We start from the raw sequence: 23,925 nt of genomic DNA, 5'->3' as shown, positions 1-23,925 counted from the left end.
TCTTGGCATGCCAGCCTCCTTCCTAACGCTGGCTGAATTATGTCCAGGCAGGAATATCCCACTTCTGGTGAGCAGCTCATGAATAACCCCATGAACAGGAACGGGGGGGAAGAGCTCATTAGGAAGAGGAAAGAGGAGAAATGCACAAACCTGAAGCACTTTAACAGCCTGGGACTCTGTCAGGGTCACTGAGTGTTTGGGCTCAGAGGAGGAGCGCCCTTGGCCTTGGAAGCAGCCAGAGGCTGTTCTGGAAAATGGGGAGCAGTGTCCTGGAAAGGCTCTGGGAATGCACAGGACCCTCAGCCCCATCTCTGAGAATTTACCAGCTGGGAAAGAGGGGCTGGAGCGTGTCCAGGGCAGGGAACGGAGCTGGGGACAGAGCTTGGCATTGCAAAGGTGATTTATCAAATTGGGAATGGTAATGGCGCATTTTCTCCCTAAACCCCTCCTCCAGAGTGTGAGGATGCGATTCTTCCATGGGAATTTATTCCATGGCGCATCTTGGCTTGGATTTACGAGCTGGGAACTTGGAGAAGAAAAATGTTTTGTTCTCTGAGCTGTGTTGGGTTCGTGGTTCTGGGAGAACCACCAAGGCTGGGGATGGATCTGGTACAGCAGCTCCTCCTCATGCTCCACACACGAGGAGCATTTCCTCATGTTTTGCACACACTCATCTGCTCTACACGTTCCTTCTTTATTTCCAAACCCCCACAGTTTAATTTTGGTTTTATAGACTAAGAAAGGGTAAAGAGAGGATGATGACAATATCTGGTATTTGCAAGCAGCCAAATCCACCAGTTGGAAAGAGCAAAACCAAATGCCTGTCTTTAAAAAGAATGTATGGAGCTAATTTAGGAAAATTTCTGGAGACGACTGAAAAAACAACTGAGAAGTAAAGTGGCAGATTCATCCTGGAGGATTGAGCTGTAAGGAATTTGAAAGGCAGCTTTAAAGGATTGGGATCGAATGTTTTTCCTCCCTGGAAAATCTCCATTCGAAGGAGAGGATCTTTGATTGTACAGCTTTCCTAAAGGTGTAAAGAAAACTTTTCAGTTGTCCATCAAAAGGTTCCAGGCAGAAAATCCATGGTTCCCTTACCTGGGACTCCTGGCAGGGATGCAGGGGCACAGGAGGGGGCAGCTGGGGGGGACAGGCTCTGGTGCCAGGGAACAGGGACAGGACAAGGGGAAATGGCCTCAGGCTGGGCCAGGGCGGGTTTCAGCTGGAGAGTAGGAGAAGTTTTTCCTGGGAAGGGCTGTCCAGCCCTGGCACAGCTGAATCCCCATCCCTGGAGGGATTTCAAAGCCCTGTGGCTGTGGCACGTGGGGACATGGAGCAGTGGTGGCCTTGGCAGTGCTGGGAATGGTTGGACTCGATGGTCTGAGGGCTTTTCCAACCTGAAGGGTTCAGTGATTCCCTGATTTTCTCTCCCTTTCTCCTGGGTGCCTGAGATTGATGTGGTTGCCTTCAAACCCAACCATGTAACATTCCGTGTTCGTTTCTGGGAGCAGATCTTGCAGGGAAGTGTTCTGAGGAGTTTCCTCGCAGGAGCCACACAATGCAAACTCCGTGACTGAAATTACCGGGGCTCGGTTCCTGCGTGTTGTAATTTGTGAGGCAGGAGCAAGGATAATAAATAGTACAAGATCTTTAGCTCCAGACGAGGAAACTACAGCAGAATGAAACCACACAGCATTGATTCGTAATACAATCCCATAATATGACTCCAACTCCTATTATACCTACTTATCACAGCTCTTTTATCCCAGCTATTCAGATAAAAGCTCGGGAATTTTTGCAGGCAGCACAGCACAGCCCCATGGGTACATTTTGAATGCTGTGCTCAAGGAGATGCACACACACAGTCTATTCTTGTACTGCGCGTTTTGGCATCTTTTTTTTTTTCCCCCCACCTGATGTTTTGAACATTTCTCCCTTCAGGTTAATATGTTCATTTATAAGGAAAGGATTAAACAAAAATCTCACAAGAGAGACGTGAACTTGAATGTGAGTGTGCAGATTTGAATGGATAAAGAGGCACTTCAGGAGCTGGATAAAACCGGAGTGTTCCTAAGCCTCTGATTCCAAACCTGCCTCAAGGCCAGCGGTGCTGAAAACGTTGCAGGGAGCAGAATAAACAGCTAAATTTTGCTTACTTATAAAAAAGCTGTGTAATACTAAAGGCTCAAGTAGAGAATTGTGAGTTATTCTGTTGACCCCTGTGGATTACTTGTTTGTTGTCTTTAGGATTCAGAAATGTTCTTGTTTTATTTAGACTGAAATTTTAATCATCCCCTCTTTGCATTTAAAACATGGTATTATTTCCCCTTCTATCATCTGTAAGAGAAAACGGGGAAATTTCCCTAATAGTTGGCAGATTAGCTTTGTTATGTAAAACAGATCCTGGCAAAAGGAATTACAATTAACACAAGCGTTCCATTACACAGTGAAAGGGCTGGTTTGGAGGAAAAGTCTCTCAGTTCGAAACACTTCAAAGCAGAGGCTTTGTTTTGTGTTCCCACTGAATTGGATGGAGTTAGCATGCTCAAATATTTTGCCCATAAATATTCCCAACTCCCGGGATGTGATAACAGCAATCTCTGAGTGGAACTTTCCTCGGCCCAGGTTTGGGATTTGAAAGCCTTTGCCCTGAGTCTCCTCCTGCATCTCTCTTTAATCCAGCCCCTTTCTGCAGAGAGTTTCTGTCCCACTAAAATACAAACTTCCCATTAAATGTGGCTTTAGTAGTTCTGCCTTTGCACTTCTCCCTGGCTTCCCGCAGGCAGGTGCAAAATTCCTCCATTTTGGGCAGAATTCCTGCGATCTCTTTTCCCAAGGTGTGCAGCCATCAGAGGCCTCTGGTTTGTGCTCAGGGGGTTCGGTGCCTTTGCCCCAGGAGCTGCCCCATTCCTGACCCTCTCCCTGCAGTGCCTCTGTTCAGTTCCTCTCACCTCACTCTTCCTCTCTCATTCCCATTCCTGGTGGTGACAGGAGCACCCCGGGAATTCTGTGCCCAGCACATTGAGACACTTCCCCTGGTGCCCGAAAGCTCCTGGAGCAACCTCCAGAGCTCGCTGTGGTTTCTGGCTTCATTTTCCAGGCTTTAAATCCCACCCCAGTCAGAGGCCGTGAGCTATGGCAGATTATTTCCTTCATAACTCTGCTCAGCACAGATACCCAGAGTCCTTTAGGAACAAGAAATCATTCCTTGTTCAAAGTTCCATTGATTTATGGAAACAAGCTGCTCCTGCTCACTCACAGGATGGGAAACAATCTCCAATACACATCCTGATATCTGTGAAATCTTGTGGAAATGGTTATTTATGTGCTGCGTGGTTTTCACCTCTTCATGGACGTATTTTGATTGGCTTTATTATTTGAGGGGATTTTTTGGGAATAATGTGATTGTGACATCATTTCCCTGGGAGGGTGGGCAGGCCCTGGCACAGGGTGCCCAGAGCAGCTGGGGCTGCCCCTGGATCCCTGGCAGTGCCCAAAGCCAGGCTGGACGTTGGGGCTGGGAGCAGCCTGGGACAGTGGGAGGTGTCCCTGCCAGGGCAGGGGTGGAACTGATGTGGGATCCCATGATTCTGTGATTTCCAGGGAGCTGTGTGATGCAGCAGGATGGTGCTCCCCTTCGGGTCAGTCTGGGCACACCAAAGGCTCTCAGGGCTGTTTCTGTGGCTCTCTCCTTATGGGTCACACTGACCATGGAATTACTGGACAGGGGGTAACCAAGGACACCCATGGAGTTTAATCAATCCCACTGAAGCTCCTGGCATTCTGCCACTGGCCCATGTCCCAAGGGAATCCTGGCCCCCATCAGTGCCTGGGTGAACAGAATATGCTCAGTGGCTTTTAACTTCCAGTTACCATGAATTAATTGAGATGGTGATTGATTGATTGATTGATTGATTGATTTCTGGGTGCTGAGGCCATGGTGCCCCAGCACAGAGAAGCCTCTGCTGTCGTTCTCCCCTCCGATGGCAAGTGCTGCTCTGCAGGATCAAGGCAGAGTCATTAGCTGGGTACTGAGCTAATTAAGGGGGGTTTGGAGTGCTCAGCTCCAGCAGCCCCTTTCCCTGGAGCGAGCTGCCTGCTCTGGCTGCCTGTGATCCTTCTGCAGGTTTGATTTATCCCTTGTTATTGGAGTCTTTAATAGCCGGTGTGATTTATAGGGACAGGGCACAGGATCTGGGTCCGTTTTTCACTCCCCTTGGTCTCTGTGAGCGGGGCCATGCCGGGTGCCAGTCGGGCTGTGTCTGTCACCCGAACGGGGAGAGCAGGAACTGGATCTATTGCTGCCATTCCAAGGCTGAAAATATGGGAAAATTTTCTCCTGGCCCTTTCTCAGTCAAGTGAAGAGAGCAGCCTGAGAGGGAGCTGCTGTTCGTTCTCAAACACTCCTGGCCCGGAGATTGCGCTCGAGGCGTCTGAAGGGCTTGGACTTGTTAAAATCCCATTACCAGGACAGTGCTCCATGCAAAGGACTGCTTTCCTTAATGAAAAGGGGCAGTGCGATCCCAGCAGCGTCTCAAGGCTGGGCTGGGCTGAGCACGTTGGGGAAGAAGCTAAAATCCCACTGCCTTTTCTGCAGAGAAGTCTTGTGGCTGCTGAGTGCTGCAGCAGAGGGCGAGAACAGAATTCTCCTGGAAGATGCTGTGTCTGGTCAGGCATCCAAAACTGCTGGGCAGGCAACAGTTTGATGTTAATTCACTGTTAACTGTCTGTAGAATATGAATATTAATAACACCATTAATCCCCATTAATACCAACAGCTCCCATGTCGTTGGAATGTCAGGAAGATTAAATCACACCACTCCCAACACATTTCCGTGGGATGGGGGCAGTTCTGCAGCAGCTCAGGAGGAGGAATTAATAATGTGGAAAGCAATTCTAAGTTTCAATGTTAGATAATCATTACTAATTTCTAGGCTCTGTAGTGAGAACAAAAGTAAATACTGAATAAATTCGTATCCACTGACTTAATCCAGGGAACAAGCCTTTCCTCCTTTGGACTGGGTCAAGGCATTGGAAACTTGCTCAGGATGTATTTGTGTTCAGTACAACCAGAGAACCATATTCCCGAGTCACATGGGATGTGAAGGGATAACAAGAGGCATCCCTCGATGTGTGGGAATTCCTTGGGGTGGTCCTGGGGATCTGACCTGTGCCAGAGCTTCAGGGATGAGCTGAGCTCAGGGGTGAGCTGAGCACGGGGCACTGGGGACACCTCCCTGCTGGGTCCCCCTCCTTCCTCTGAGCCTCCCATGGTGGTGCATCCTCCTCCTCCTCCTCTTGCTCCTCATCCTCGTCCTCCTTCTCTTCCTCCTCTATCCATGGAGGCCAGAGCCAAGGCAAAGCAGAAGTTTCCACGTGCAGAGACCAGAATTTCCTCTGGGCTGCCTCCACCAGGGCAAAGCAGGGAAAGATCAAATTAAATTCTGAGGAGCATCACAGAATCCCAGCCTGGGTTGGGTTGGGAGGGACCTTTAATCCCATCCAGTGCCACCCCTGCCATGGGCAGGGACACCTTCCACTGTGCCAGGCTGCTCCAAGCCCCAGTGCCCAGCCTGGCCTGGGACACTGCCAGGGATGGGAAGTCCATTACCACATGAACTGGCACGATCCATCCTCGAACCTCTGAAAACTGTCCCTGAATCCTGACAATTCTTTGGGTGGATGATGAACCCCAGTCTGTAGTTCTTAAAAAAACTCTGAACAGAAGACTCCAGGAAATGCACAAAAGAGAGCTTGGCTTTAACCTGTTAGGAAGAGGGAATCTCATAACCCATCGCACGGCAATGGGAGATGAATGAGCAACAGTTATTTTTAGTGCTGACCCCACCAAGACCAGGCTAATCTCCCTCTCAGAGAAGGAATCCCCCCCATGGGAAGGCTCAGGCAGTGCATGGCACTCACATCTCGATGCTGGAGTGCTGCAAACACAACTGGTCCTGACTTGCTGTACCCAAAATTAGAGACAGCCAGTCCAAACCGCTGCAAGGTGGGTGCACAGCTTGTTAAAAATATTACCGAGGGCATGGCTGTCAGTGATTCACTGTCCCGAGGGAAGGACGCTCTGAATGGGCCTGTGGTGATCCCAGAAGGGCTTAATAGGGCTTTCAGTGGATGAATGGGGTGATGTACTAGAGAATACATCTCTGTAATTTGCCAGTGACATCAAAGTGCGAGTGCTTGTGACAACAGGCTTCAAACCCCAAATGATGGATTTCAGAACGCTCTGGAATCAATGAGGGGAAATTCAATACAGGAGTCTCGGGGAGAAATCAAATACACAAATGAGGGGAACTACCCAGGCAGCAGCACTTGAGCAGAGCTGGAGTGGCCGTGTATTGAATCCAGGACAACACCACAGATCCTGCAGGGAAAGGGCAGCTGGAGATGCAGTGCTTGGGTTGGAAATGGTTGGTACCTTCCTCCCTTTTCTGTCTGATTCAACCAGAATGGGGAAGGTTCCATCCCTGTGGGCAGGGAATTCTTGCAGGGAATTCTCACAGGGAAAAGCAGCTGCTTCACAGTGGAAATCACATTGGGGTCCGAGGGGCCATGAGGATGGTGGGGTCCCTTCCCTGGGCTCCTCAGTGTGGTGAGGAGAAAGGGACAGGGAAGGAGGTGACATCCAAGGGGGGTTGTGTGATTGAACTGAAGGTTCATAAAATCCCAGGATGGTTTGGGCTGGGAAGGACCTTAAAGCCCATCCAGTGCCACCCCTGCCATGGGCAGGGACACCTCCCACTGTCCCAGGATGCTCCAAGCCCCAATGTCCAGCCTGGCCTTGGGCACTGCCAGGGATCCAGGGGCAGCCACAGCTGCTCTGGGAATTCCATCCCAGCCCCTGCCCACCCTCCCAGGGAACAATTCCTTCCCAATCTCCCATCCAGCCCTGCCCTCTGGCACTGGGAAGCCATTCCCTGGGTCCTGTCCCTCCAGGCCTTGTCCCCAGTCCCTCTGCAGCTCTCCTGGAGCCCCTTCAGGCCCTGCCAGGGGCTCTGAGCTCTCCCTGGAGCTTCTCCTCTCCAGGTGAGCACCCCCAGCTCTCCCAGCCTGGCTCCAGAGCAGAGGGGCTCCAGCCCTGGGCTCAGCTCTGCGGTGGAATTCCCTGAGGAGTTGGACTCGATGGTCCCTGGGGGTCCCTTCCAGCCCCAAATATTCCGTGGGTCTGTGCTCGCTGGGTGGGCGTGAATTGGGGCTGAGAGCGAAGGACGAGGATTTGCTCCTCACATCAGAGCAAAATGCTGAAAATGGGAAGTAAGCAGAGCCATATGGTTGGGATACAGAGAAGGGGGAGTGATGCAGCCAGAGAACTGTCAAGGGAAATTATTTTAATAACTGTCTAGGGAATACGATGTAAATCTGTCATTCAGCCTCGCTGGAGAGAGAATGAACCTGTAGAATTCTCCAAAAGGAAAAATGCGGAGTTACAAGAAATCATCTCGAATCATTACAGCTCTTTTATTTAGTCCCTGTGACAGCACAAGCAGCAACAGGTATATCACTGTTTACCTGTCACAACCCTCTAATATTCTCATTTTGCCTGTAAGGAGCAGTGATGAGGTTTTACCTCTAATTTTCTAGTCTAGAATTCTTTTCTTGGCACTTACTGTGTTGCAGAAATCCTTTAGTGAAAATCCCTTTGCCCACTTACGTTGGAATTTGTCTTTAAAAGATTTGTACATTCATACTCGAGTGTACAAATTCCTCCCGAGGGGCAGCACAGGGGAGATCCAGCCTCTGGGACAGGGACAGGAAGGGCTGGAGCTGTGCCAGGCAGGGCTAGGTTGGATTTTAGGGAAAGGTCCTTCCCCCAGAGGGTGGTGGGCACCCCAAGACTCCCCAGGGCTGCCAGAGCTCCAGAACCACAGGGTGGGATTGTTGGGGTGTCTGTGCAGGGCCAGGGGTTGGACTGGATGATCCTTGGGGGTGTCTCCAGCTCAGGATATTCCATAATTCTGTGATTTTCTGACTCTAAACTTGCACAGCCCCTTCAGCAGTCAGCAGCCTGCACACCCTGGGTGCGGCTCTTGCTTTGTCTGTGAGGATAAAGAAAGGGAAATCCGAGTTTATTTGGAATTATTACATTTTATTGCTTTTCTGGCTGAGCAAACGATGGTGCTCTCGCTGTTGGTTGGAAATCGAACCTTGTAGGATTTAGGCTGTGGTCTGGAAGCAGGAACAGTGGGGTTTTAGGGGTATAATGTGTGTGTCCTTATGTAATAACAGCAGCTTATTGACACCTTCTGGAGGAACAGGGCCAGTGTCACCCGAGGCTGATGGCACAGGAAGGAACGAAGAGTTGGGATTGTTTTGGCAGCCTGGGGAAGGTGGAGGTGTTTGCTGGTGCCTCACTGATGGAACAGATCCATGTGCAGGGATATTTATGGGGTTTTGCTGGTACTTCATTCATCTCTTTCATTCTGCAGCTGCTTAATCACAGAGATCTTCAGGAGCTTCCTGGGACCAGGAGGTTTTTGAGGTTCTGACTGGTTTATTCAGATGTATTCAGGCTGTGTCTTAAGTGACAAATGTTTATCTTGTCCCACCCAGTTGTTCCTTTCTTACCTGGGGTAAACTCTTTTCTTCCTGTCTTGCCTAAGCGATCACCCTGCTGGTTATAAAGTGAATCCAGGGGAGCACTGGTTTTAACCAGATAAAATCTTGTATTATTTCAACCTTTGACTATTTCCATATTTATGATGATTCTGCTTTAGCCCCAATGTCCAGCCTGACCTTGGGCACTGCCAGGGCTCCAGGGGCAGCCACAGCTGCTCTGGGCACCCTGTGCCAGGGCCTAGGAAATAATTAAATAACTCACCTCTTTCACGGCGATGAATGGAAAGCATCCCTGTTTTTCCAGAGCCCTGTCCCACCCCTGTGTGTTAATGAGCTCCAACAATGGGGCTGCTCTTGGCCCAGGCCCTTCCCAGCCAGCAATCAGTGCCCAGCTGGGAGGGCTTTGGCTTCAGCCACCAGGAGGTTGCTTTCTTATTATTATTTTTGCCCTTTGTAACTTTTTGGCTCCATTTCCATGATTAAACCGTTAGCAGAGCTGTGATTGCAGAGTGTTGCTGGCTGAAAGGGGCTTGTGGTGTGTCTGAAAGCTTTTCCAGGGAGAGGGAAAAGCTGAGCTGTGCCTCCTGCTCCTCGTGCTCTGTGGTCCAGGAATGTCCCACTGGGACAGCTCACCTGCCCTGTCGGGAGGAAAGGCCAGAAAGGCACAACCCACAGACACAAATGTCATCCCACTCGCACAGCATTCCCAAAGAGGACCATTCCTTTTCCACTCACACCCTGATAATGTTTATTCTGGGTGAGGAATCCTCCCTGAAGCTGGGCAGATTTAAGACAAATCTTCAGATTGGTCTAAAATAAACTGGCCACGGAAAACAGGTGAAAATAAAGTTCTGAACATCAACGCTATCCCATTAATTTATAGAGATTATGGTTATGCTGCCACGGCTATCAAAGAGGTAAAAGATTCATCCCAAACCTACAAAAGTGCCACTTTTGTGAGACCTTTTGTCACGCCTCAGCGCTGACATGAATTGGAAATAAATGAAGGCTCAAGATCAAACCATTTCTCTTCCCAGCCCACCCATCATTTATTTCCTCAGCCCCACTTTGCCAAAGCTGCTGCGTTTGAGACAAATTGTGTTTAATTAGGAGGAGGTGGAGACCTTTAGGCAACGCTCTTCAATCAAAGTGCCTCGAGGAACTAATCATGGAAATGCAAAAGCAAAAGGGTTCTGAGCTCTCCCCGCTGGTGACTGATTGTCAGAAGGGAGGGTGTGTGCCAGCACAGGCTGGGGGCTCTGGCTTTCAAAGCTCTCCTGATTTAAAAGCTGTGTTCAAGACACTCTGGAAATGACGTTTGTGGTGGGGGCATTTAGGAAGTCAGTAAATATTGAGCTCATCTGAGTGTGAAATGAAAAAAAGGATAAAAAGTATAAAACCCAGTAAGTATTGATACATAATTTTACTACCCTAAATGCACAATTATCTTTTTTATGGTAGATACTTAGGGTGCAAGATGTTCAACTATACAAAGGAGTTTGTTGGAAATCATTTTTGGAGATGTTTAGTGTTGGTTTTAGTTTAAAATCGGGGATTTGGGGTGTGGCATTCAGTGCTCAGGGGATCAATGTTGTTTCCAGGGCTGAGAATGAAAACAGCGCCTGGGTTTGCCAAGGAGGGGGAGGATTTATTCTACAAGGCATGGAGGGACAGGACACAGGGAATGGCTTCCCACTGCCAGAGGGCAGGGCTGGATGGGATCTTGGGCAGGAATTGTTCCCTGGCACACCGGGCAGGCCCTGGCACAGGGTGCCCAGAGCAGCTGGGGCTGCCCCTGGATCCCTGGCAGTGCCCAAGGCCAGGCTGGACATTGGGGCCTGGAGCAGCCTGGCACAGTGGGAGGTGTCCCTGCCATGGCAGGGGTGGCACTGGAAGGTTCTTCCAACCCAAACCAGTGTGGGATTCTGGGATTTTATGACATAAATAAATTGAGAACCGTGACAAAATTCGGGATCTTTCCACCCCTGCAGTGGTTCCCTGTTTCTGGGAGCAATCCAAGCAGCTCATTTATGGCAGTTCTGGATTTTGCAGCACTGGGCTTTGCTTCCCCACCCACCTGGCTGAGAATGAGCCTTGCAGAGTCCAACTTTTAGGAGGATCCTCTGCAATCCTGAGCTATTTTAACTATATTTAAATATTCCATTGCAACCTGCATTGGGTTTGGTTTTTTCCTTAAATCTTTCCTTTGATTAACTGTTGTGTTTTCTCCCTTTTTTTTTTACCTCAAAGTGGTGGTTGGACTTGATGATCTTACAGGTCCTTTCCAACCTCAATGATTCCATAATTCCATTATTTGAGTGTCCTGGCTGTGTCTGGATTTTCAGGCACAAGTTGTCTTTGTCCTTCTGATCAAAATGGGAAGAAGAGGAGAAGGAAAGAACCGGAATTTAGGGTTTTCTTGCCATGTGGGTGCAGATGCTGACATTCCTGAGCACGGGAGGCAGAGGCTGGCTTGTGGCAGGGAATTTGGGTTCTAAGGCTCCAGCTGCTGGGGGTGTGGTGAGTGCAAGCTGAGGACTCCCATGGATTCTCAATTAGTGGGAACGGAGCTCAGCCCTGCCTTTAATCACCCTCATAAGCACATTTTAATTTTTCGATGGATTTGTCATAAAAACTAATTATTATGTCCAAGCCATAAAAAGAACAGGAATCTATTTCCTGTGTCCTGTCAGTGATTTCCAGCTCTTCCCCATGTTAATGAGATCACTCTGCATGCGGGGAGAGCAGGAGGTGCTTTATCCTGTCCCCACAGAGAAAACAGGGGCTGCTTGCAGCCCTTCCATCAGCCAGCTCAGCCCACGAGGGTCCCCAGGGTGTCACTGCAGCACTGAGGGGTCAGGGGTGCAGGTGACGGCCACCCCCACGGGCTGTGGGCAGGTCCTGCTGCTCCAAGGGTGTGCTGGGGGAGGGAATGGTGGAGGGTGTCAGCCCAGCCAGGACCTCCTGAGTCACATCCCTGACAAACAACTCCAAAATCCCCACCAACACACGGGGCTGAATTTAGCAAGGGGCTTCCACCTGCTTTGCAGCCACCCCGTAAATCCTGGAGCAAGGAGAACTCAGGTCTCTCCTGAGCCTTCTTTTCTCACGGCTGAACATCCCCGGTTCTCTCAGCCTTCCTCTTGCAGCAGCTCCCCAGGCCTTTGGTCACACACCCTGTCCAAAAAGGGGAGGTTCGATTGCAAAACATTGTCCAAAAAGGGAAGGGTTTAATTTAAGAACGTTAAAAAAGAAAAAGCCAGATGACTGCAAAGCGCTTTTCATGTTGGACCCCCGCACCAAATTTACTTGGGAGTTTAATTCCCCTTTCATCCTGGTTTATTATCTCATTTCTTTGGCCTTCCGTTAATCCATTTACTGAATAAATGTTTATTTGCTGCTTTATTTAATTTTTTCCCTGACCTTCACAGCTCCACGTGATCTGGGTGGGAGTTGTTGAAGAGGGGAGTAGCTCTGTGATGGGTTTAATGTGCACTCCAAGCTCAGCAGAGCAGGTTTTAAATGCTAAATCTGCTCCTAGATCAGAGTCTTCAGAGGTGTGGGAAGAAATACGGACACAAACCAAACATTTTTTAATTCTTAGTAAATATTAGCATTCCATCGTGATGCTGCACATATATTTGAGTCGTAATTACTAAATTCCACAGATTTTAGAGATCTGAATGTAATGATCCCTATCAGCCAGTAAATAGCAGAAAAATTAGCAGCATACTGATACGGCAGAAATCCTGATTTGTCTCAAACTGTGAGGCTCCAGAAATACGATGGAAGCCAATTTCTATCCTGGGAAGGACCATCTTCCTAGGAAATCACTGACAATAATAACATCCACAATTTGCCATGAGCCCCAGATCAGATTGTATCACTTCTGCCATTTTACAGGATTACATTGTGCAGCAGGGCTGCAGTTTGTGTTTATTTGGGGTTCTTTTAATTAATGGACCTCTCAGATTCATTTCTTTTCTAATTCTATTTTGGAAATGCATCAATGCTGTGACCTGCTCAGTGCCATTGTAACGAGACTTACAGACATCTTCAACGAGGTTTGATTTAATTTCCTCGCTGTAAAGCCCAGATTAAAGAAGAGCCCAGTCAATTAGGAACTGAACAAAGCTCGTACTTAAGAGGAAATCACTTAATCTGCATTCTGTACGTCTGGAAAATTCTCCACCTTCTACCATGTCACAGCTCCAATCTTCCCTTAGAAAGACTGGAAAATTCCTGATGAGGAGCCTCAGAACCCAGCAAAAGCCTGCACATTTCTTGTGGATCAGCCCATCTCAGCTTCAGCAAAACCTGGAGAGGGTTTGTGCCTGTCTGACAGCTGTGCTGGGTCTGGGGGCGGCCCCGGAGCTGCTGCAGGGCTGGAGCCCCTCTGCTCTGGAGCCAGGCTGGGAGAGCTGGGGGTGCTCACCTGGAGAGGAGAAGGCTCCAGGGAGAGCTCAGAGCCCCTGGCAGGGCCTGAAGGGGCTCCAAGAGAGCTGCAGAGGGACTGGGGACAAGGCATGGAGGGACAGGACCCAGGGAATGGCTTCCCAGTGCCAGAGGGCAGGGCTGGATGGGAGATTGGGAAGGAATTGTTCCCTGGGAGGGTGGGCAGGGGCTGGGATGGAATTCCCAGAGCAGCTGGGGCTGCCCCTGGATCCCTGGCAGTGCCCAAGGCCAGGCTGGACATTGGGGCTTGGAGCAGCCTGGGACAGTGGGAGGTGTCCCTGCCATGGCAGGGGTGGCACTGGATGGGCTTTAAGGTCCCCCCCAACCCAGCCGAACTCAGTCTGGGATTGCCCAGTTCCATGATCCAGCAGAGCCGGGCAGTGTTGGATGTTGTGTCCCTGTGGGTGCAGCCAGCTGGGACTGGGAACCCCCATCCCAGGGCTCCAAAAGCTGCAGGAGGAGAATTGAGGGTGTTGATTCATCAAATGCTCAGTGCTGGGATTCACAGGAAGGAGCACAAAATAGTGTTTGGAGGAGCAAATTCCTCCCGTGTGCCAAAAGCTGGAGTGTCCTGCCTGTGCCAACCCCTGGAGCAGTGACATCAGGAGTGTGTGAAATGGAAGGAACTCCACAGCATCCTGGGGTGTTGGGGTCCCTCCCCTGCCATGGAGCCCTGGGAGAGGGGCCCTGAGGGCACAGACACGGGGTTCCCTGTCCCTGCTCAGCCTCGTTCCCATTGGTTGGTTTGTGTTCCCTGCGCGAGAGAAGGACCCTTGGTCCCGTGACTGGAACAGTTCCTGGGCAGAGCCCCGGCCATGCGGCTGGAGAAATAAACATCTCTGAAACAGCTATCAAGAATCTGTCTGTCCGTATATATTTCCTTTCCACGGGACTCCTGGTTTGATATATGCGTGTTGCAGGATCCCCACTGCAACACTGGGGCTCCTTTCACAGCATCCTGGGGCTCCGGTCCCGGGGAGCAGGAGGGCTCAGGAATGTGCTGGAAGGGATTTTGCTGACTCCAGCTCCCAGTCAGAGCTGCCGGCGTGTTGGCACAGGTGGGTTGGACAAGGCATTAATTCCGGCCCGGAGGAAAGGGACAGTGGAGCTGCTGAGAGCAGCACCTGCTCTCCCCCCGCTGTGCTCATTGCCTCGTTAGGAAATTGGGAAAAACAACCAAGGTAGCATTGTGAGGTGAGGATGCAGCCCAAAATCCTAAAGGTATTTGGGATTCTGGAGAAGAGGAACTGGGATCAGCCTTCCCCACACCTCCCCCTGAAGACAGAGTTTCTCTGCTAATTAAAAATGCTCCCCACAGGCTTTTCATGTCTTTGCTCACAAATGCAGAGGGACAAACACTGAGAATTCCCAGCTCGTTCCAGTCTCTGGGTCAGGGAAAGGGCTGGAGAACATCAGCAAGGGGAGATCCCAAAGCACTCAGCCCCAGCCTGTGCCCAGGGAAGAGCTCTGTGCTTTCCAGCCCCTGAAGGGAGGTACAGACACAGGTACGGGGTCAGGTGGAGGGATTTGGGCTGGGACACAGCAAAAGCAGGGAGGCATTGGGACAGAAAAGCTCCAGCTGGACAGGCACTTGGGTTAGGAGAATGGACAAGGCCCAAAGCAAGAGGAAAGAACAGAATAAATGTGCTTTAGTGAGCAGCTTGTACTCTCCAGGTGCACACCGAGTGGCTGCAACAGCATCGTTATTTCTGAAAGTACCAGGAAAACTTAATTTTGTCTTCTTTGCAAAGTGTCAGGAGCAAGCTCAGCCTTCCCTTAAGCAGGAGCATCCGTCTTCCCGGGAGCTCTCCGGCAGCTCCTGCTTTGCACAAAGAGAGGAAATTGCTGCTCTTTGGTTGTAGTGTTTGGAGTCCAGGGCTGAGTTCCTGCAGTGTGATGGAAAGGGCTGGGCTCACCTAAAGGAGGTTCTGCGGTTTTCCTTCAACCCCTGCCTGTGTTTTATCCCTGATGGTGACCCAGGTAGGTCAGCAGCTTCCCCTGACGCCTCTCTCCCTGTCTCGTTGCAGTCTCTCCAAAGATATTCCGGATCTCCAGTGACATCACTGTGAACGAGGGGAGCAATGTCACCCTGGTGTGCCTGGCCATGGGGAAACCAGAGCCCTCCATCTCCTGGAGACACATCTCCCCCTCCGGTGAGTCCCTGGGGATTGGGGCGGCTCGGGGGTCACCAGAGGGTGTGTCCATCCAGACCTCTAGGAAACAAACGGGCTGAGGGTGGGGAAAACTGGGATGGTGCCATCACACAGGAGTAAGGAGTGGGATGTGGAAATGAGGGCATTAATTACCAGTTTAAAGAGCACCCTAAATGTGAATTTATATCTGTACATGTGTTGTAACAGTCATGGATCAAACAATTCCAGTTAAAACCCAAGCAAGGACAAAAGGAGGAACACACAGGGCTCTCTAGAAATGGGAAACACGAGAGTTAAACACAGGAACAGGTCACACAGTAGATTTAATTTACTGTCGTTTCTTCCGCTGGTACAGGGTGGGATTGTTGGGGCGTCTGGGTTGGGAGTTGGACTCGTGATCCTGGTGGGTCCCTCCCTCAGGATATTCCAGCATTCCACACCACTGACCCATTATTCCATGATACAGTTTATTAGAATGGCTTTATGAATGAATTACATTATATGTATGAAAAATTGTAAACAAAATGGCAACTCAAATTATCACTGCTGCTTGATATTTCCATTTATCCCTTTGATTCCTCCCAACACACTGAAAGGAGAAGTTTTGGCTGACATTAGAGGCTTCTCTCCACTGCTGGCTTGGTGCAGGGCCACTGAAGCTGCTGCCTGTGGGCAAAGCAGGGGCTGTGGGGAGATCCCTGCTCTGGAAATGAGGGTGGGTTTGTGCCCCTGAGAGGAGCTGCTCCCTGTCCTGTCCCAGGCACTGCACTGGTGCTGTTGCTGGGACTCTGCAGTCAGAACGGGTTTGCAGTGAGGGATTTCTTTGCTCCCCCGACCTGGATAAAATCTGTGTAATTACAGGCAAGAAGGGTTCCGTGGGCTGTCACAGCCTCTCATAATCCTGAGGAGCAGTTGGCTTTACAAAGCAAGATCTGGGAAAAAACCCCTCACTTTTGACCTTTAAAACAATGACAATGAATTCGGCTTGAAGTGTCCATCAAGGGACTGGAGGAAAAATTCAGTTGTAGCAGAAAATGGATTTTAACTAAATGTCAAATAAAATTTTATTAGAAACCACAGTGATACTTTGGAGTAATGGCTTAAAGCATTTCAGTGGCTGCAGAAAGGAGCTGGGGTGGTGTTCCTGGAGAGGGAAAAGGAGATCAGGAGAATTACTGCAGTCAGGCTGGAGCAGGGGCTGAGGGGGAGGCAGAGCATCCTCATCTGGAGTTCAGGCAAAATGAAGAGGTGGCACCTGGGGACGTGGTCAGGGGTAGCCTTGGCGGTGCTGGGGACTGGTTGGACTCCAGGGGCTCAGAGGGTGCTCAGAGGGTCTTTCCACCCTGAATGCCTCTGTGGAAATTACTGCAGGGACTCAGAAGGGCTTTTGGTGACCCCCCTGGTTGTGTTCCTTGCTCCAAGCCCCGTCCAGCCTGGCCTTGGACACTTCCAACCTCAGGGATCCTGGGATTCTGTGCCTTGGGACGTGCCCTGGGTGTCCCCTGCTGATTCACAGCCACAGCTGGGTCTGGAGAGGGAGAACACAGGATCTGAACAACTCCTTGCTCAGAAATTATGTCAAATGCGATGGGAGCAAGCCCGTAATTGACAGGGAATGTTCTGTGCCCAAATCCAGCAGGATGTTCCCATGGCCGTGCCACGGCAGCAGTTCGTGCTCGGGTGCAGACAGGTACAAATGGCACCACAGCCCTTCACAGAGCAAACACAGCCTGGGTCTATTAAAACACAAAATGCAAGTGAGCTGAAAAGGCCGGATTTCTGCAGCGGTTGATATTCCGTCTGCAGCGCCTCGCCTCCCTCTATGCATCAGCTTCATCTGCACTTTCCAATTTCTGCCCGTTCTCGCTGTAATTCCCAGCGGCACTAATGAGGCTCCCAGGCAGGCAGCGCATCTCCAATCCAGCACTAAATTATATTAACGAAGCATATTTAGAATATTCGCAAATTGTTTGTCAAAGCTGCTGCTAAAAGATAAGGAACTGAAATCTCTGAATACAAATGACTCAATGTAGACTAATTCCAGGATATGATCATGATTTACATCAACACAGCCTCGACTCGCATGAGGTCGGATTCAATTTTTCTGAACAAGAGATAAATTGAACCTTTCGTAGGAATAAAAATAAAATGCATTTCAAGGTGATTTTTAAACTTAGTCCGTAAATTATTGGCCTGGAATCTTTATTGTGCATGTTTAACTTGCAGTCATTATGTAAATGCTTTCCTTATATAAATATTCATTACACAGCCCCATTATGTAAATCCAGCAAATCTCCCCACTCAGCGTAACAGGTCGGGCTGCGGGTTGTAATCTCCAAATCTGTATTGTGGAAATGTCACCCGAATAAATTGCAGGTATTACTTATTTTGTTCTGACATTTCCGAGCAAAGAGCAGCATCGATACTTTAGGAATGAAGGCAGAATGTTCAAGGATGAACTTCTGCCGGGGACCCCACTGCAGCGTTAGCTCTGCTGTGTCCCACCAACGCCTGGGCACAGCTCTGCTGGCAGCAGCAGCAACAGACACTCAGAAACCTTCTGATAAAATGTTCCTCCTTGCCAAAATTCAGGTGCCATGCATCAAAATTCTTTTCCGCTTGGGTTTTGACAGAAGTTTCCCAAGGGGAGCTCCCACAGCTGTGGAAGGGATGGGATGGGATGGGATGGGATGGGATGGGATGGGATGGGATGGGATGGGATGGGATGGGATGGGATGGGATGGGATGGGATGCTCAGGGGATGCAGCGACAGCACACGGGGCAGTGGATTTGAGGTGAAGGAGGGTCAGTTTGGATCAGAGACCAGGATGGAATTCTTCCCTGGGAGACCCTGGCACAGGGTGCCCAGAGCAGCTGGGGCTGCCCCTGGATCCCTGGCAGTGCCCAAGGCCAGGCTGGACACTGCGGCTGGGAGCAGCCTGGGACAGTGGGAGGTGTCCCTGCCCATGGCTGGGGTGGTACTGAGTGGGCTTTAAGGTTCCTCCCAACCCAAACCATGCCAGGATTCTGGGATCCCTGGTTACTTCCAGTTTGATATTTTCCAGTTCTTCCCTGCTCTTTTGCCTTTTTCTCACAGTTTTATCTCCATCATTCCTGGTCAGCTATTTTCCCAAAACAGGAGGATGACCTGGATGTAGGGATACACCTGCATTTGGAGGAGCAGGGCTCCAGAAACTGCGAATAAAGGCAGATTTTCCCATGTGGAATGGAGTGGAAGGCAGGTCCCTGGCACCAGGACACTCGGCGTTCATTCCATCCTGATTCCAGAGAAGGGTGACACTGAAACACTTCCAGTACAACCCAACAAAAAAACACCAAAAAAGCCCTGTAAACACTGTCTAGCATGTGCAAAAGAACTGATTTTTCCCCACCACAGAGAAACACAGTGTTGGTGTTACACTGAGCCAGAAATTTGGCTGGGTTTAGACTCAACACATCCACATGGTGACCCCTGTCCCTCTCCAGCACATTCCCTTTGCCACAGGCATGTGTGCAGGGGTGGGATGGGACTGCAGGGACTCCAGCGCCCATCCCCGTGCTCCTGGGCAGCCCTAAAGCTCTGGACATGAATTGCACTCCTGGATCAGCAGCTCAGCCTCAGCCCCACGATGGATTGGTGCAATCCATTTCCCGAGCACTCCGGAGCACAGGAAGGAGCCTCAGAGCTGATTCCATTCCATTGCGGACAAAAGGCAGTGCCTGGGCAGGCAGGACCCTTCCCAATCCCACCAGTGCAGAACATTCCTGTTCTCTGAGGGAGAAACAAAGAGGGATTTATAAAATTCTCCCCAAATGCCAAGAAACAAATGCAGCTCAATCTGAGGCAGAGATTCGGCTCCTCCTGCCCGAGAGCTGCCGCCTCTGCGATGGAGCCACGCGTGACAGAAATGAGAAGGGCTTCGCTGAAGTGCAAGTGCTTCAAACCTGGATTTTCAGGCTGCAGATCCTGAACTGACGTGAATTATCATCAGATTCTCCGGGCTTTGTGTGTGTACAAAGGGCAAACTCTTAAAATGCTCCATCTCCTGCTTAAAGATGGTTTTAAAGCTGGAAGTTTTAGAAACAAGTTTCTGGCTTGTTTCTTTTTTCTTGCTAAAGCCCAACCACGGAGCAGATATTGCTGGGGAGGTTGTTTTTCCCCCCAGTTCCCCCCACTGATCAGTGAGGAGCTGCTCTGCTCCCACTTCACACAGAGAGGCTGCTCCAGAATTAATCGCGTTGTGTGAAGGATCTCACTGTCACACTGCCCTTTCCTGACCCTGCAATTCCAAGTGCAATTAGCAGGGGCTTCCACAGCCCGGCAGTGACTTCCTTCCTCAAGCTGCCTTGGCCCAGAGAGCTCAAACCCAGGGATTATTTTCTCCTGGATCATGGAATCCTGGAATGGTTTGGGTTGGAAGGGACCTCAAAGCCCACCGAGTGCCACCCCTGCCATGGCAGGGACACCTCTCACTGTCCCAGGCTGCTCCAAGCCCCAGTGTCCAGCCTGGCCTTGGGCACTGCCAGGGATCCAGGGGCAGCCCCAGCTGCTCTGGGCACCCTGTGCCAGGGCCTGCCCACCCTCCCAGGGAACAATTCCCAATTCCCAATATCCCATCCATCCCTGCCCTCTGGCACTGGGAAGCCATTCCCAGTCGCTGTCCTGTCACTGGTTTCCACAGGAATTCCTCAATGCCAGCACATTCCACTGACAAATGCCAATTTAGAGCCCAGATTCCCTGGGGCTTTACAAAGCTTTGGTGTCCTGCTCCTGGGTGGGTTTTTAGGGAACACTCCTCCTCCTCCTGCCTTGCTGTGACCTCCCCATTCTCGGCCACCTGAGGCAGAGCTCGGCTCAAGGTTTGCAGCTCCGTGATGGGGACTTTGCACAAGCCCATAGCTCTGGATTTCCCCCTTGAACAGGGATTCCTGCTTCTCCCAGCCATCAGGAGCCAGGAGATGTCGCAGCCTGGTGGCCTGGCACAGCACCCTGCTAACACCCAGGGCACAGCACCAGGGCTTGGGCTGGGCTCAGCAGCTGGGCAGTGCCTGAGCTGCACCCTGTGCCATGGAGAGCAGTGTTTCCTGGAAAACACCCCAAACCTGCATTCCCTTGGACGTGGGATGGCTCAGGTGGCCTCAGGCTCTTCCATCAGCCCTTTCCTGAGAACGGTGATGTTCATGGAGTGCTGCTGATGGCTTGGGTGGGTCAGTCCTTCCTGCAAGCACTCAGGGAGCTGAGGATTTTTATTAATATTTGATAGGAATTTAATGGCCCGGCTCGTTATCCTGGAGGGATTTTTCAGCTGATAAAGGCATAACTTGTCAGTAAATCAATGGTCCCTGGTATCAAACACGGGGCTGGCAGCTTCCCAAGAGCTCCAGGGGAGGTGGTTTGAAGTAAATGAGGGCATTAATTACCAGTTTAAAGACAGCAGAGCAAACAGCAGCACCCAATGGAAATGGCTGGGCAGGATTCCTCCCTCTGCCTTTGGATCAGCAGTAAAATCACCTCCAAACTGACTTCCCAAACCACAGCTCTCCATGAAAAAGGCCACGTCTTCTGGGTTTGGGTTATGGGAATTCTGGCCTTCTCTTTTTAACAGGACTTGTAAGTACCAGCCTTGGGAGATTTGGCATTAGGACCCAGCTAAGGGATGTTCAGTGCCATGAGGCACCGCCCTGGGGTGAGGGGACATCACCCTGCAGCTGGGGGTTTCTGGGGGACACTCCTCAGGAAAGTGCTGCTTTTATCAGGACCGTTTTAGAAGTTTGAGCATCCCTTCAGGAACAATTAAAGATATTCCTAGGAATCCTCAGGCCTTCTTAAAATGCCTTATAAAAAATATTCTCGTTAAAATACACTTCTCAGGAGAAGAATACTCCAACTAAGATGGTCACATAATTGGGGCTTTGTGAAGGAACTGAGGAACAAGAGTGAGATCAAAATCTTAGTGAGATACAAACTAAAACTGTCCAAAACTGTTGCACAGAAACGAACAGGACTTTTTTCTTTTTGACAATTCTATGATAAATGGAAAGTATTTCTTACTTTTCAATAAAAGTAGATGAACTCATTAATAACTCATAAAATGCAATCAAAATGAGAGTTTTAATACAGGCTGAGCTTATTCCTGCAGATATCAGTTCATTTTTACGTGAGAAACATTGCACTTTTGAATGAGCAGTGTGTGACTCTCGGGATATTTCAGAGCTTTAGTGTTCAAACCCAACCCAACAGTTCCCCTTTTCCAGAGGCAGCCAAGCCCAGGCTGGCCCTGCTGGTGAGCACAGACCCAGGGAGGGGACAGCGGGTGGCAGAGCCCAGAATCCCAGACTGGGTGAGGCTGGAAGGGCCCACAGTGGCTCCTCTGGTGCCACCTCCCTGCTCCAGCGGGGTCATCCCAGAGCACAGGATTGAGTCCAGACAGGTCTGGAATATCCCCAGGGAGGAAACCCCACAGCCTCTCTGGGCTCTGCTCAGGGCTGGGCCCTGCCCAGGGCAGCAGTTCTGCCTCCTGTGCAGGGGGAACTTTTCCTCGTGTCCTACAGAGTGTCTCACTGCATTTGATGAATATTCCCTTCAATTCCCAATAATTCTCCTGTTTCAGCCCTATCTTTCCCCTCCACACCAGCAGTGCTCACCAGGCCCTTCCTGGTGTGTGTTAGTGAGTGCTGCCGTGCCCAGAGATGTGCTGGGAGAGCTGCTGTGGGACCCTTGCACACTTTGAAACATGAATCCATGTGCGGACACACAAATCAATTCACCCCTTGATGGCCAGGACATAACAGTTCTGCCTTGTCCCCACTGCCCACCCTGGGCTTTTCCAGAGCTCGAAAGCCACAGTTATTAACAGCCAATTAAAGGCTTTCAGGCTGGGAAAACACTTCCAGCAAGTCTTTTAAATCCTCAGGCCTATAATTTCCAGCATCTGTGGTCATGGCTGCTGTGAGCTGCTGTGCTAAAATAATAATTACATGTAACTTTTTGGGGTTTGTTGTGCGGTGAGCACCTTGTGAGGAACGCAAACCCATTAACTGGCCATTCCCTGGGGCACACTGCTGGGAAGGAGTGGGAGGATAACTCGGGAGCAGGGAGCAGTTTCCATGTGAGGGATATCCAACACTCCCTGCCAGGTGGGAACCGAGGCAGGGAAAGGCTGCGAGGTGCTGGGATTTCGGGAGCTGTGGCAGTGCCTGTGCTGGCTGTGCCCCGTGTCAGGGGGGGATAAATGAGCTGTTGAGCTGGGTCAGTGCTCCTGGCCGTGAGCAATTCCTGGTGGGCGACAGGGCACGGAGCAGGCACGGACACCAGCATTGCTGTTTGGTTCTCTGTCCTCTCCCACCAGGTCTGTGCCTGCTGCGGGAATCACTCACGGGCTGTCCTCGCTCCTGGGTGACACAGCAAACGGCGAGATCCCATTCCTTTGGGTCCTGTGGCCAAGGAGAGCTGTTCATGTTTAATTAATGAGTGGCTTTGGTCCCTGCAGCTGGCCCTGACCTCTGGCTTTGCTCCGTCCTGCAGGGGCAGGGCTCTGCCTGGCTGCAAACCATCAGCACTCAGGGGTGCTGCAGCTTTGGAGGCGGGAATGGTGGAGTCCCAGGCTGGTTTGGGTTGGAAGGGATTTAAAGCTCCTTTTGTTCCCATGGGTAGGGACACCTTCCACTGTCCCAGGCTGCTCCAAGCCCTGTCCAGCCTGGCCTTGGACACTGCCAGGGATCCAGGGGCAGCTACAGCTGCTCTGCTCTGCTCTGTGACACCCATCAAGTACAAATTACTCCCATCTATCTGGAAATTGTTGAGCTTCACTTTGGAGATGGGTTGGGAGAGAACCTTTGGTCACACCCAGGAGTTTGAGGGGATTTCAGCTCACCTTGGAGTTGGAGTTCCTGGGTGGAGGCTGCAGTGGCTCCAGCTTCCCTTGGGTGTGTGTTAAACTCTCAGGCTGCTGTGCAGATGTTGAATTCCAGGTGTTCTGTGCTCAGCCTGCAGTAATTCCTTTCTGTGATTATTTCATTTCAGCCAAGCCCTTTGAGAGCGGGCAGTACCTGGACATCTACGGAATTACGAGAGACCAGGCTGGGGAATACGAGTGCAGTGCAGAAAACGATGTCTCAGTCCCGGATGTGAAAAAAGTAAAAGTCACAGTAAACTGTAAGTCCCATTGTTTGTTACTCCCTCAGTGTGGTGGAGAAGCGGCAGAGAAGGAAAGTCTGGAGCAGCAAACTGGAGCTGCTGGGTTTGTCCCAGTGGCAGAGGGAGCTGTGCTGTGTGGTGTCACCTGGGTGTCACCAAGGAGGGCACAGCAAGGTGCAAGCCGTCCTTTCTGGGTGATTATCTGAGCGGGTTCTGGAGGCTGCTGTGGATGTTGGGCTGAGCCCTTCCTAGTTTATCTTGTCACGGTGGTGCTGTAGGTGATGTAAGGAGATGAGAAACTCTGGGTCATTAGACAGGGGCTGATCTCCATGGAAGTGTGAACTGTTCTCAGAGGAGGCAGCAGGGCGTTCATGCAGTCCCCACTGGAGGCAGGGGGGACCCTGCTGCGTGGTGGGTGACACCAGGAGCCACCTGGTACCTGTCCCTACAGCCTGTCTGGTCTGACCAGGTGGGATTTTCACACCAAGGAGGTGTTCTCAGCTTGGGTCTGAATCTGCTTTAGCACTCAGCGTGATGTAAAATATTCTTTTTCCCTCCAACATGTGAGAAAAAACAGGCAAGACAATGTGAATAATTTCTCTTGTT

The 23,925-nt window shown here is 50.6% G+C and overlaps 1 protein-coding gene across 3 annotated transcripts in view; it reads left to right on the top strand.

The window, feature by feature from the left end:
- Positions 1-23,925, top strand: part of NEGR1 (neuronal growth regulator 1) — a 191,958-nt gene that overhangs the window by 96,882 nt on the left and 71,151 nt on the right. For all 3 annotated transcript variants that reach the window (XM_048312294.1, XM_048312296.1, XM_048312295.1), the window contains exons 3-4: positions 15,057-15,182; positions 23,206-23,337. In XM_048312294.1, coding sequence (XP_048168251.1) covers positions 15,057-15,182; positions 23,206-23,337 — 258 coding nt within the window. The remainder of the gene's footprint in view (positions 1-15,056; positions 15,183-23,205; positions 23,338-23,925) is intronic.

Source organism: Corvus hawaiiensis, chromosome 9, assembly GCF_020740725.1.
Source record: "Corvus hawaiiensis isolate bCorHaw1 chromosome 9, bCorHaw1.pri.cur, whole genome shotgun sequence".
Taxonomy (NCBI): Eukaryota; Metazoa; Chordata; class Aves; order Passeriformes; family Corvidae; genus Corvus; species Corvus hawaiiensis.
The sequence above is the reverse complement of the archived record's forward strand: the minus strand, read 5'-3'. Positions and strand labels throughout refer to the sequence as shown.